General features: G+C 39.4%; 1 protein-coding gene across 2 annotated transcripts in view; it reads left to right on the forward strand.

Annotated features, from left to right (window-relative positions):
* The window catches only part of LOC108717348 (colorectal mutant cancer protein), a 210,800-nt gene that overhangs the window by 41,747 nt on the left and 155,849 nt on the right, over nucleotides 1–13,204 (forward strand). Inside the window, exon 1 of one of the 2 annotated variants that reach the window (XM_018264346.2) lies at nucleotides 10,332–11,019. The exons of the other annotated variant lie outside the window; for it this stretch is intronic. Within the exon in view, the coding sequence (XP_018119835.1) occupies nucleotides 10,963–11,019 (57 nt within the window). The 5' untranslated portion in view covers nucleotides 10,332–10,962. Of the gene's footprint in view, nucleotides 1–10,331; nucleotides 11,020–13,204 lie in introns of those variants that run through there. 2 annotated transcript variants of the gene reach the window in all.

Below are 13,204 nucleotides of genomic sequence, written 5' to 3' on the forward strand. Positions count from 1 at the left end.
ACTTTTTTAATTAATCTATTGGGATGGATGCTCTGGCACAGAGATCTGATAAATATATTCATATATCTTGGATCATACAATTAAGGGGCAAGTAAAGTTTAGACTTCTTTATTTAAGTGTATGTTTTTCAAACATTATTGATCCTTTATTTTTCTTGAAGATAATTTAAGCAGGTTTTGGTGTATGGACGAAGCATATATTTTGTGATTTTCTGGCACACGCTGCTGTACCCATTTTCCTATTCAAATGAACAGGTGTGCAGTGTTAACCAAATTGAAAAGTCGATTTCTGTATTTGTACAGATTCTTGAAAGACATCCCATTCCTTGAAAGAAATTACTGCCCTGAAAATTAACTTTTATCTGATTTATGTGCACAGATTTACAGCGGCCCTTCCCCAAAAATGGCCCTGTAATTGCTGTTCCCCTCTAGCTTTTATGCTTTTAGGGTAGGGACACACTGGACGATTTGTCGCCAACGTTTTAAAAAAGTAAATCGCGGCGACAAGACGATCGTCTTTTTTGAACAGACGATTCACAGCGACTATTGGCACAGAGCGATTTGTATCCCATAACTCTGTGCGGTACGTGCTCCACCCAAACCGGAAACGGTTTGTGCTTCCCGCTGTAACCTGGCGTCTTTACGTGCTTGCGTTCTTGCGTCATTGCGTTCGCATTGTAATTTGAATACAATTGCTGCTACTTATCTGTATGTGTGTGCGTGTCTAGGAGATTTCAGTGCTTTTCTAAGTACATGCTATTTCTGATAAATCGCTCGGAAAAGGGTCTCAGTGCGTTTTGGAGCTACAGGCGATTCACAAACGCGCTGTGGGCACAGGAGCTGGCGTCTTTCATTTGGTTTTGTTCAGAGACAAAACAAGCAATATGTCGCCGCGATTTGCTTTTTAAAAACGTTGGCGACAAATCGTCCAGTGTGTCCTTACCCTTATGCTTGCATACATTTGTTTCACCATAGTTACCATCTGCATATGCACAGGTGCCACTTATAGCACTAGGTGGGTGCCCAATGATATCACTATACATGGGTCAGTCACAGGGTCTGCCTATTCTACTTTGAGACAAGTTTTAGTTGCTGTTACATGGTTCTCGCCCTTAAAATTAGGAATTCAGTCCAACATCTGGTAAATCACAATCATCTGTGACATCTTGTGATTATTGAAAATATTATAAAGATGATTACATATTACATGACCTCTGTGTAAAGCTAAACAATATTAAATGTATCTGCCAGTGCATGGCAGACTGGTAAGATAGTAGCGTTAAAGAACAATGGGAAGCTGTAACACCTACAGTTTATTGCAGCTGTCTCTTCAGCTTCCTATGTTGTTGTTAGATGAGCCTTACGTGTAACAGGACTTGTAGATAATGTTAATGCTGAGCACAGCAAAACTTGGGGTACATTTATCTTGGGTGACAGGAGGATGTGTGTCCAGATCAGCATGCTGCCTTGTTTTGCAAATACAGTATGTTGTCTGTAAGTTGGTCCAGACTAAAAATTTATTTTTTGTGTTTCCGTGAATGGTCATAAGGGGGAGTTCTCAGACTGATTAATGAACCTACTGTTTCTCCAGTACCGCACAGACCTCGTTAATGTTTGCGTTCCCCTAGGAGTCTGAGGACATGGTGCCAGACAAGGTCTCCGAAGACACGGCAAACGATGATACAGATGTCTGCTGTCTAAATGTGTGTCAGGAACTGTTTGTGCAAAATAAAACAGTCTTCATCTGTTTCAGTAGCTGTTAAAAGAGTGTTAGAATTCTGCAGCGGTGACAATTCTAATTTTTTTCCCCCCTGAAATGCTGGAGTTAATGTAGCTTATCCCAGCCAAGAGAGCTGCCACTTCAGGGAATATGTTCCTTGATGCTATGTTTGGAATTCACCTGACATAGATTTATGCTGGATGCAGAACCTTGCTGAACCTTGGTAATTTAACCTCAAAAGGTAGCAAACAAAGTCTTAGTCCCAAAGCTGGCAATCTAGTAACTCTTTGAATCAACCAGTAGTGATTTTTAAGTATTGACTTTAGCTAGGAAACCAGCCAGTTAGGAAATTCAGCCAGAATTCCTGCCTATGTATGATGGCAACTTATGCCAAGTGTAAGAGCACAGTAGCTACCTATCTGAATAATTGTTGCATACATTTTTATGTGACATATACCTGCCCAAATCTGCTGTCTTTTTTAGTGTTAAGGCACATGAGGGCCATAGACACTTAAGAGCATATCATTTACTGCATCATGTGAATCTCTGTACTGTTTCTGCTTTTATCTTCTGCTAAATCTTTATAGAAACCTATCACACATCATTTTGAAAATCTTATGGAAATACCGACTACAGAGCCTACAGAGTTACACCTAGGCAGCCAATCACAGGGAATCCATTGGTTGTTGTCAGTGGAATGTCAGCAGTGTTTGGCTATGATTTATGATGTCACACAAGAGCATTGCTGGAATGTTAGTTGTAACAAAATATGAAAAATTTCACAAATCACTTTCCATTGTGAGCTGCTGCTAGCACAATGTGGCTGAAAATTAAATACTGAATATTGAAATATTGAGATGGGTATCACCTCAAATGCCTCCTGTTGTGAGTTACAATTTGATAATCGCTAGTAGTGGGTGCTGAACAAGTTGCTGTTTTAGGGTAAGTTTTCATTGGTGTCATAATTAGCAGCAATCAAAATACTGGACGTGCTGTAGCCCTTAAAGTTAGAAATGCTAGAGGTTTGTGGGCATTTTGCTTGCAAAAGCTTTTAAAATTTGAGGGAAAAAAACCCAAAAAACATTTGTATGATTTTAACTTGGACTTAAATGGAACTCAGCATAGCAAGGGCATACCCCAATGTTTCCCATAGCCTGTGTAAAACAGAATAATCTGTGCTCTGTAAGAAGCACAGTACTTTGATTCTAAATTTGCTTGAAACTATGTACAGTGATGGTTATGTAAAAAAAAAAAAACTCAAGTTGAATAACTGTTGGAGAGTCTGCATATCTGTTTGGTGCCCTTTTCTGTAAAGGCAGTGATGCAACTATTGGGTTATCCAGCCACTTATTCGTCCTCAGCCCTAACAGTTCTTGTATGATCTGCCCATATATATTTTTATATATATATATATATATATATATATATATATATATATATATATATATATATATACATACATACATACATACATACATACATACATACATACATACATACATACATACATATATATATATATATATATATATATATATATATATATATATATATATATATATATATATATCCAGCAAGAACGAGCCGCACTCTCAGGTCTTAGATAAAAAATAAAAAATGTTATTGTAAAATGGGAGACTAACGTTTCGTCCTCCTCCTCCTCTAAGTGACAAAGGCCTCTCGGAGGAGGTTGAAACGGTAGTCTCCCATTTTACAATAACATTTTTTATTTTTTATCTAAGACCTGAGAGTGTGGATCGTTCTTGCTGGTTATATATTTGAATTTTAGATACTGCACCCAGGCAACTTAAACCATTAATCGAGAGTGCTGGCTACTTTGTGGACTATATATATATATATATATATATATATATATATATATATATATATATATATATATATATATATATATATATATATATATATATATATATATATAACCAAAATGCTGCCTTTTTACATCCTCATAGACATTAGCAGAACACTTCAGACTTGATAATTGTGGTTAACCATGCTAGGCCCATAAACAAAGAAGTGGTCGGGCAGTTCGGCCAAAATAGGCAACTGTGCCTTTCCACATTGAGCAGAATATGGCAGAGATAGGCAGCCTGATCTGATACCAGACATTGGTTCATAAATGTGAATGTTATTGTAACACAAAAGTACTATCTGTGTTTGGTTTATTGGGCAATGTCTGAATCTTTGTTACTTTGGAAAACCAAAAAAAAATAAAAACAAATAAAAAAAAGAGCCTGCCTCCTCCAGATGGTGGTGAATTACAACTCCCAGAATGCATCAACATACCAGGCAAAATGGGGATCTATGTGATTGTTACCTATGATTCCAACATGCTATTCAATATTAAGGGGCCTATTTATGAAGCCACTATTTTTTTATGGTTGAGTTTTTAAGGGGGAAAACTCAGATTTTTAGAGGAAGCTGCAAACAATCCAAATATTATAATCTAAAACCTGTTGAGGTCATGATGTCCCTTGTACAACTTGAAGATATCATGATCTGATCTTGTTTTCGTACGACAATCAGAAAACATTTTTTGGGCAACAACTCAAAAGATTTTCAAAAAAATTCGAAATAGTCGTACGATTCAAATTTTCACTCGATTTTGCCGAAACTTTTTCTGATCCATTTTTTTTGAGCTCACTATTTGATAAATGAATTCAATTTGTGGATGAGAGTTAGTTTGAGTTTGTTTTAATAAAAAAGTTACATAATTTCGAGTTTAGTAAGTAACCCCCTATGTGTTCTAATAAATAGCCTTTATTGCACACCAAATTCAAGGCAAACTGAATTTGCTAATTTGCATATGCAAATTCAGATTCAGTTCATATTTTTTTACAGAAGATTCAATATTTGTACAAATTAAAAAAAAAATCTCTACTTTATATCCATTAGACCTCTACAAGTCCATTGTTCCATAGCAAATAATATCCAGTTTAGCAGTAATCCATCACTTTGACGGTGGACTTTAAATATTTACTACGACGATAGAATAGGTCACCATGAAAATTAAAGTGGGAACAAAGTTTAGCAGTAAATAGCAGGATTAAGCATCAAATGTTATACTTATTCTTTAGCAGTTTGAAAAAACATTATTCTTAATGATCATCCATGACTGTTTTTTTCTGTATATTTTTATTTTAAATTGTATAAACTGTGTGGCCCCTGCCACTACTTCTTTCCATATGTAGGGAGGGTGGTGTTGCCACAGGAAGAAATGTAGAAAGGCAGAGATGTAAATTATTGGTAACAGCTTGTGACTGGGCATCTAACTGAATACAGCTCAGAGTCTGGGAAATTGGCGACAAGCTTTTGGTGTTTTTGTTTACATTATTTAAAGGTCAGAGCATACTATAACTCCAATTACCTTGACAGTGTTTTTAATGCAGGGGACATGCCATGGGTTGAATACCCTTTAAAAAAATAATTCAAAGCTGTGCTTTATTTATATTCTGTAACAGAGTAAAAAAAGTTACCGTATATTGTTGTGTGATTACACTTTTACTTTTACACTTAAACATCTTAATGTAAGATCATTGCCAGGGAGCTGTCCATGTATTCTATAGCAAACAGAAGTAAGTGCTAATGAGGGAGGATTCAACCTATATTGGTTAGTATTTGTTTGTACTCTGCTCTTTCTTGCTAAGGGTAATGGAGCAAAAGTGCCTTAGTGCTTGCCGGGACAAAGCTTTCCCATAATGAAGTCCCATGTTGTTAGGATGGTTGTCGAAGCTTGTACTGAATTTCCATAATTGATTTAGAGGATCGCTTTGCAGCTTTATAATAATACACATTTCCAACTGTTAGGTGCAGATTTATCGAAACCCGAGATTCGAGTTCACCACAGAAAAACTCACCACTCACTATTCATTGCTATGGGATTTTGAAAAGCATATTTGTCAAATGGTGAACTCCACCTATTGATAAACACACTTCTAGAAGTCCCATAAGAATGAATAGAAAGTGAGTTTTTCTGGGATAAATTCTAATCTCATGTTTTGATAAATTTGCTCATATATGTTGCATTATTTTTGTGGAATGCTGTGACTCTGCTATAATCAGCTACTCAATTTGAGAGGAATAAGTTACCTTAACTGTCAGGATTCAGTTGTTTGACTTGGTATTGAATAGATAAGATAGCAGATAGTTTTTGGCATGTATGTTTGTGTATGGCCACTATAAAGGTGACCATACACTGGCTGATAAAAGCTGCCAACAGACCAAATTGGCCTCTTATTGGCTAGTGTATAACAGTGTAAGGCACTTACGGTATATAACACGGCAACAAACTGTAACCTACAGCACTTTAATACCCCTCCGAATTGTGTCTGTATGTTACAGACTGACAGACAATCTGCTGCAAAAAAGGAATAGTTGTGGGAAAATCTATGTGATATTGGTGTAGTTTTATAGGTTGGACCTTCCTTTTCCTAAAAACGCCAGGCTCTATGACATGATATAATGGTCACAGCATACAGAAATGCACTTATACAGCAGATTTGTGCAGCATCTGCTAGAAATGCTAATGCACTTCATATTTTTTGTTTATTTGTTTCCCAAGTTGTATTTACTTTGCCTCAATTTACGGGTCATTTAACAAATATTTCTGCATCGGATATATTTAAAGTGATGGGCCTAAATTAAGTAATGTTTCCGCTTAATTACGTTTTCAGCCAAAGCTGATAAAAGCTGATAAACTGCAGATGAAAAGGAGCTTTGCCAGGAATTGTCAGTGAGTTCATACATGGCATATCCAGGCTTGGGCAATGGGTAGTGATAAGACAAGCTTCAAATAGTTTGTTTGCAAGGATTGGTTAAATGGGAATATTGGTGTGTAAGCAAGCACTCTTGGATAACGTCTCATTTTGTGCTGACCTTATGGTAGCCATACATGGAGAGACCCGCTCGTTTGGCGATGTCGCCAAACGAGCGGATCTCCCTCCGATATGCCCAGGTCGGCTTGAGGTGGGCAATATCGGGCTGATCCGATCGTGGGCCCTAGGGCTCAACGATTGGATCCTAACGATGCCTAACGGGCGGTCGGATCGCGGGACCGCATCAACGAATAGATGCGGCCGCGATCCAACGGGATTTTTTGTCCCATCCGATCGAGATCTGGCCGACTTCCGGCCAGATCTCGATCGGCGAAGCCCGTCGGGGGGCCCCATAAACGGGCCAAAAAGCTGCCGACACGGTCTATCGGCAGCTTTTATCGGCCCGTGTATGGCCACCCTTAGAGTAGCAGTGTGTTTGTGTTGTATTTCAGCTTTCTGTTCATATAACCAAGACATTTTGGGCTGAACCGATACCAAAATGTTTCAGTGAACATTTATATAAAAAGTAGTTAAAAAGTAATTATAACCCTTTTTATACTTGGGCTATATTTACCCCTTTACAAGTGTGCAGGATTATGAAAAGATGTTTGCAGAAGTAAGCATTGCTTTAATTGTATATAAGCTTTATCAAACAGGGCTCTCCTGTTTGATTTTTGTATCGGTTATCTTTTGTATGAAATCTGTATGTTCTGTGTATCTATCCATCTATTGTACAAAACATATTGTACAAATTCTGTAAGGCAAAACTATACTCTGCTATTCAAGGCCTTTTAGCTTTGGATGATGAATGTATGTCTAGGTCTGCTTGGCAGCCAGAACTTTACTGGCCTGTATACTGCTAACATAGCATAAGTCAAAGACGAATAAAAATAGCCTGTAGTATTTCTTTTTGCTAACATTTTGCAACATAGTTATCGAAGGGTCAAAGGAAAACTTAATTCCACACAAGAGTACTGTACCTAATGGTGGCCATAGACGTTACAATTACGATCTTTCTTGGAAAAGATCTTTCCAAGAAAGATTGTTTGTTACAATACACGCATGTAGAGCTGAATAGTCAGATATACAGGTAGAACGGTCACTCTGCTTGTTTAACTCTTTCATTTCATTACATAGATTATTTATATTCCTATATAAAACAGACATTTTCTGTAATGCCAGCCAGGGTTAGTACATAGAAGAGGGTCCTGCCATGTCTTTACTACTTCTAACATAAGTTATCACTTTGCTAAAATTTAAAGTGATACAGACATGTTCCTGTCAATGATATGTCAGTATGCCTAAAATAATTTGAAATGGATTATGTCTGTGATGCTTGGCCCCTTATTTACTTAAATGATATTACTTATGAATGCTCGCTGCCATGTTTCCCAGCAATAACTGCCTGACCATTATTATTTACTAAAACATAATTAATTAATCAATTTTTTATTAAAACAAAGTCAAATAAACTCCCATACACAAAATGAACTAATTTATCAATAATTCTTCTCGAAAAAGTTGGAGCGAAAAAACTCAATTCGAATTGACTCTCTGAAAACTCAATTTTAATTGTTGCAACAAGAACTCGACTTTATCACATTATCGGAAGAAAACCCAGACTTTATCGTATTATCCAGCGCAAATCACGCTGTCGTTAAACAACTTCAGGGACATCTGCCATTGTCTTCTACATGACCTTGACAGGTTTCAGATTCACATTTTTAGCAACTTTAGGGTATAACTAATATTTAAAAATATGAGGTTGCATTCCTCTAAAAAATTTTGGTTTTATTCCTCTAAAAATTTGAGTTGTCTCCTTTAAAAAATCGACCAGAAAAATTTGAGGTTTAATAAATGGGCCCCTAAGTGTACTGGAAGGATCCAGGCAATTATCACTGGGACAAGAAAAACGTTAGTCACTGGATGTTCCACTCAACTCATTATGACTGCTATCTTTAGATCCCTGGCCAGCATTGCTCTTCGATGGAAAATGCACCAGTGCTATTGTATGGAGCTGTGTGCTGCCATCTTGTCTCTTATCTGATGGAACACTTGAGGCTTAGAAAGTAACATAAAAACTTTTACTGTACTGTGCAAGCTCACTTCCCAGAGCAGCCACACAAGTTTTCTAGACAAGATGGCGGCATGGCAAAATAAAATTGTACCCTATGTCGGTGGTACATTTTTCAGGTAAGTGGAGGTCTGGTCTGACTTGTGGTCTTAATTTAGTAATTATAATCTCTGAGGGGTACCTAACAAATTGCTACCTCTATTAAAGGGATCCTGTCATCTGAAAACATGTTTTTTTCAAAACGCATCAGTTAAAGGGATACTGTCATGGGAAAAAAAATATTTTTCAAAATGAATCAGTTAATAGTGCTGCTCCAGCAGAATTCTGCGCTGAAATCCATTTCTCAAAGGAGCAAACAGATTTTTTTATATTCAATTTTGAAATCTGACATGGGGCTAGATATATTGTCAATTTCCCAGCTGCCCCAAGTCATGTGACTTGTGCTCTGATAAACTTCAATCACTCTTTACTGCTGTACTCCCTTTTCCCCCCAGCAGCCAAACAAAAGAACAATGGGAACCAGATAGGAGCTCCCTAACACAAGATAACAGCTGCCTGGTAGATCTAAGAACAGCACTCAATAGTAAAAACCCATGTCCCACTGAGACACATTTAGTTACATTGAGAAGGAAAAACAGCAGCCTGCCAGAAAGCATTTCTCTCCTAAAGTGCAGGCGCAAGTCACATGACTGGGGGCAGCTGGGAAATTGACAAAATGTCTAGCCCCATGTCAGATTTCAAAATTGAATATAAAAAAATCTGTTTGCTCTTTTGAGAAATGGATTTCAGTGCAGAATTCTGCTGGAGTAGCACTATTAACTGATGCGTTTTGAAAAAAACATGTTTTCCGATGACAGGATCCCTTTAATAGTGCTACTCCAGCAGAATTCTGCACTGAAATCCATTTCTCAAAAGAGCAAACAGATATTTTTATCTGTTTCCTGGGGAAAAGTGATTGATGGAATGTTTTGGGCCACGGATTCTCAGATATTGTTACTGAGGTTAGACCAGTAGTGCTGTTAGCAGAGAAACACACTATGTCTCTCTGCAAGGTTTTTTTAATTGATGATTCGGGGCTGTCTTACTGGGAATCCGCAAGAGTAGCATGGGACGGATTCCCAAATCTGTAGCCCAGGTTTTTCAAGAGGCCCTAGGCCTATTTAGTACACCTGATGCTGAGCAGCAGTGCTGAATGTGTGTGAGACAAACTGCTGGAGTGCTCAGCTTCAGGAGAGAAAGAAAAACATTTATTTTGTGTTAGCCAGGAGGCTGGATATTTCTGTTGAACTGCTGTTTTTCGGTTATCTTCCCCCTGCGAGGGGAAATTTCTGCAGCAGCTGGAAAATAACCGATCCTGGTGTGTGAAGTCGCCTCATTTGCAGCCTACCAGCGAGTGAACCCCCACACTGTATAACTGTGTTTTCCCAAATCCACAGTTTCTTACAAAAACTGAATGAACTAGATTTCTATTTGTGTGTACAGGGCAACCCACTTAGGCCAGTGGCATAAGGGCAGCCCCCAAGTGAACTTTGTGGTGACTTGTGTTATGAATGGCATCTGCAGATGTTGTGCTCTGTCTCTGCTGCACGGCTGACAGCAAACACTGCGACCTTGAGCGCCCAGAACACGTGCTGTTACCCGCTGCCTGGCAGGCTGCTCTGGATCACACTCCAGACCTTCACAACGCTATTTCATTCAGGATCTGCTTGAAAGAAAAATGCCTTCCTTTCCCAAATGAACTGCGTGCAGCACCCCCCGCATCCCCCCTCTGTGGTGTGTGTGTGTGTGTGTCAGAGCCTCCGTACCGCCCCTTCACAGCATCCTGTAGGCAGCAGAAAGACAGATGTTTTTCATCATGACAAAGCTGTACATTCATATCTGAAACTTTCACATGAAGTGCAGGGAATTGCTTCTCCACTTGATGTGTCAGGGTCTCTAGCCTGACACTGGACTGGCTCACATTGAGCACTGAGCCTTAAGGGGGAGGTGCCTTGAGAGCGAGCCACCGAGTGGCCAGCACACACTACTAGAGGCACGGCTAGCTGCAATAGCTGAGCTTGTACACACTGGCTTCAGGCTCCTCATCCTTCTGCAGAGCACAAGTCCGACTGCTGTGGAAATCCGCATGCTTTTCCCTTGCACTTTTCAGCAAGTCACAGCTCCACAGGACAGCTTCAGCCTGTGTGCCTGTCTCCATCTTCTGTGTCACACACTTAACAAAAGTTGTGCCTGGGGACAGATGCCTCAATGTGTGCTCCACAGGCAGGCGAAGCAAAGGGTGCCGGAAGTACTGAAATGTAGGAAAACGCTCTAGAGTCTGAAAAAAACACAGGAACCATGAATGCCAGTGTGGGGATGAAATACGGGGAAGAAGCCAGTGTGGAGCTGAGTGAGGTGAGTGCCTTCAAATGACTGAGGCTGATGTGTGTGTAAAGTAGTTGGGGGTGCCAGTTGCAGTGACTTGGTGCTGCCAAGGCTGGCCTAGTGTTGCAAATGGTCCTTCCTGGCTGGCATATTACTAACAATAACTAGTCTCGTATTGACCACAACAGCCGTGATTTATTTGTGACTGTGAGGCACAGCTGAGCCAATGTACTATCCCTACTGGCCATTTAGTCTATGCATGTGACACGGTGGGAATACAAAACAACCTGTAGTAAATAATTTGTGCAAAGAATCTTGTTTTCTTGGCTCGCAGCCCCCTGGGTATTGCCAATGGGTTTAAAGCTTTGCTTCCCTCTCAACAGTAAGTCCATGCTATTAGATTGTAACATTTACAAATTGCACTGCCTGCCTTCCTGTGAAACTACAGCTCCCCTTATCCTCTGGCTGTCCACACACATGGGAGTTGTAGTTGTTCAACAGCTGGAGAAGTGGATGTTGGGTCACTTGAATGGGATAATTGCAGTGTAGATCCAGACGTACTGATGTAGACTAAGGTAATTGCATTGCAGACCTTTAGGTCAAATAATAAAACTAGTGTACAGCTGCCATAGAAACTCCAGCCCTAGTGTGTCACTTGATCTGCTAGTGTTCTTCCCAAATGTTATCATCGTGGGGGAAGGGAGAGGAAGTCCAGGCCGGTGGGGAAGTTTCTTATCCCCCCCTCCTTTCACATGTCTTTAAACAGCCACAGCCAATGGTCTGTACTATTGTATTTATATGTACCTAGGATGCCCAAGGTATGGTTTCCCCCATATTTATTTATTTAGAATACAACAATGACAACTATCATCTGTATAATTTGCAGCCTGCGCCCCTCCAGATGCTGTTAAACTACAATTACCGGCAGCATCCCTTAGAAGGTGTCAGCTATTGGTGTGGCAATGGGAATTTAACAACATCTGGAAAATGCTTTCAAAATGCAGGGTGGGGGGGCATGAAATGGAGAAGTTAGCTGATTGATTTATGTATAGTTATACATAAATACACATATTGCGTCTCCAGAAAATCTCATCATGCCTTAGTGTAGGAGTGTTGCAGCAGTGAAGGGGTTAAGCGGGGTGCCATGCTTGCACAGGGGTAGCCTCGCTTTGTTTTATAATGAGAGTGGGATAGAAGTTGTAGGCTTGAGCAGAGATTCCCCCTTACACAGTGCTTGGGAATGAGCTCTTGCTTACTGGGAAAAGTCTTTCAGATAATTTCAAGGCTGGAGTCAGTCAGCAGCTCCTCCACATTGAAAATGAGCACTGTGGCTCTAACTGAACTACAATACCCAGCATACATTTGCTTTGAGCAGTAGCTGGAGAGCCGCAAGTTTTAGAGCTGTTTGTTTCATGGTGTATCAGAATGCAACAAGTTCTAATTGCCATTCTAGCATATTTCCTCTCTATGTGGGCATTGCTTATCCCTTTAAATGATGCATTTATATAGGTCCTCTTTGTAAAAAAAAAGTTGCTATTCATTGGTCTGGTTAATGCTTACAATGCACATTCCATGTGACTGAGTATTTCTATTACTTGTGACTGTATATAAAACTATACATGCCATTATATATATATATGCCATTCATACAGTCTCGTGTTTTCTGTAGGAGAGGGCTGATCTCTTACGACAGGGCTGCTGTAGGTCATGGGAGTTTCAGCATAGTGCAACTGTACATTACTGTATTAATGGCATAATGGTGCAGTACAATGCATTCTCTTGTTCAACTTGTCCCTCTGACCTGACTGCAGACGTAAATGCACTTCATTTTCAAGTGGCTGCTCTTGCACTAGCTGATTCCAGTCCCTCCGATCCTTTGTTATGTATATGCTCATAAGTGGCCTTCATGTGATACGGGCTCTGTTGTCTGCTCACTGTCAGGTACAGAGGGACACCATCGCTGATATCTTGCTACAACTACTCATGCCTTATAATACAAGGTCGACTACTTTTCCTGTGTGTATGGATAATTATAGATATCTATGAGATCACTGAGATTAGAATACATGACTGACCAGGCAAAGGAGGCAATTCTTTATATTGTACAGTTTCCCTTCTAAAATGAATAGCTATTCATCATTGCTCAGAAACAAGTAGGATGTGTGTAGACATTATGCTACATACTATAAATAGGCATTTTCAGTTATTCTAAAAA

This window comes from Xenopus laevis, chromosome 1L (genome assembly GCF_017654675.1).
Source record: "Xenopus laevis strain J_2021 chromosome 1L, Xenopus_laevis_v10.1, whole genome shotgun sequence".
Lineage (NCBI taxonomy): Eukaryota > Metazoa > Chordata > Amphibia > Anura > Pipidae > Xenopus > Xenopus laevis.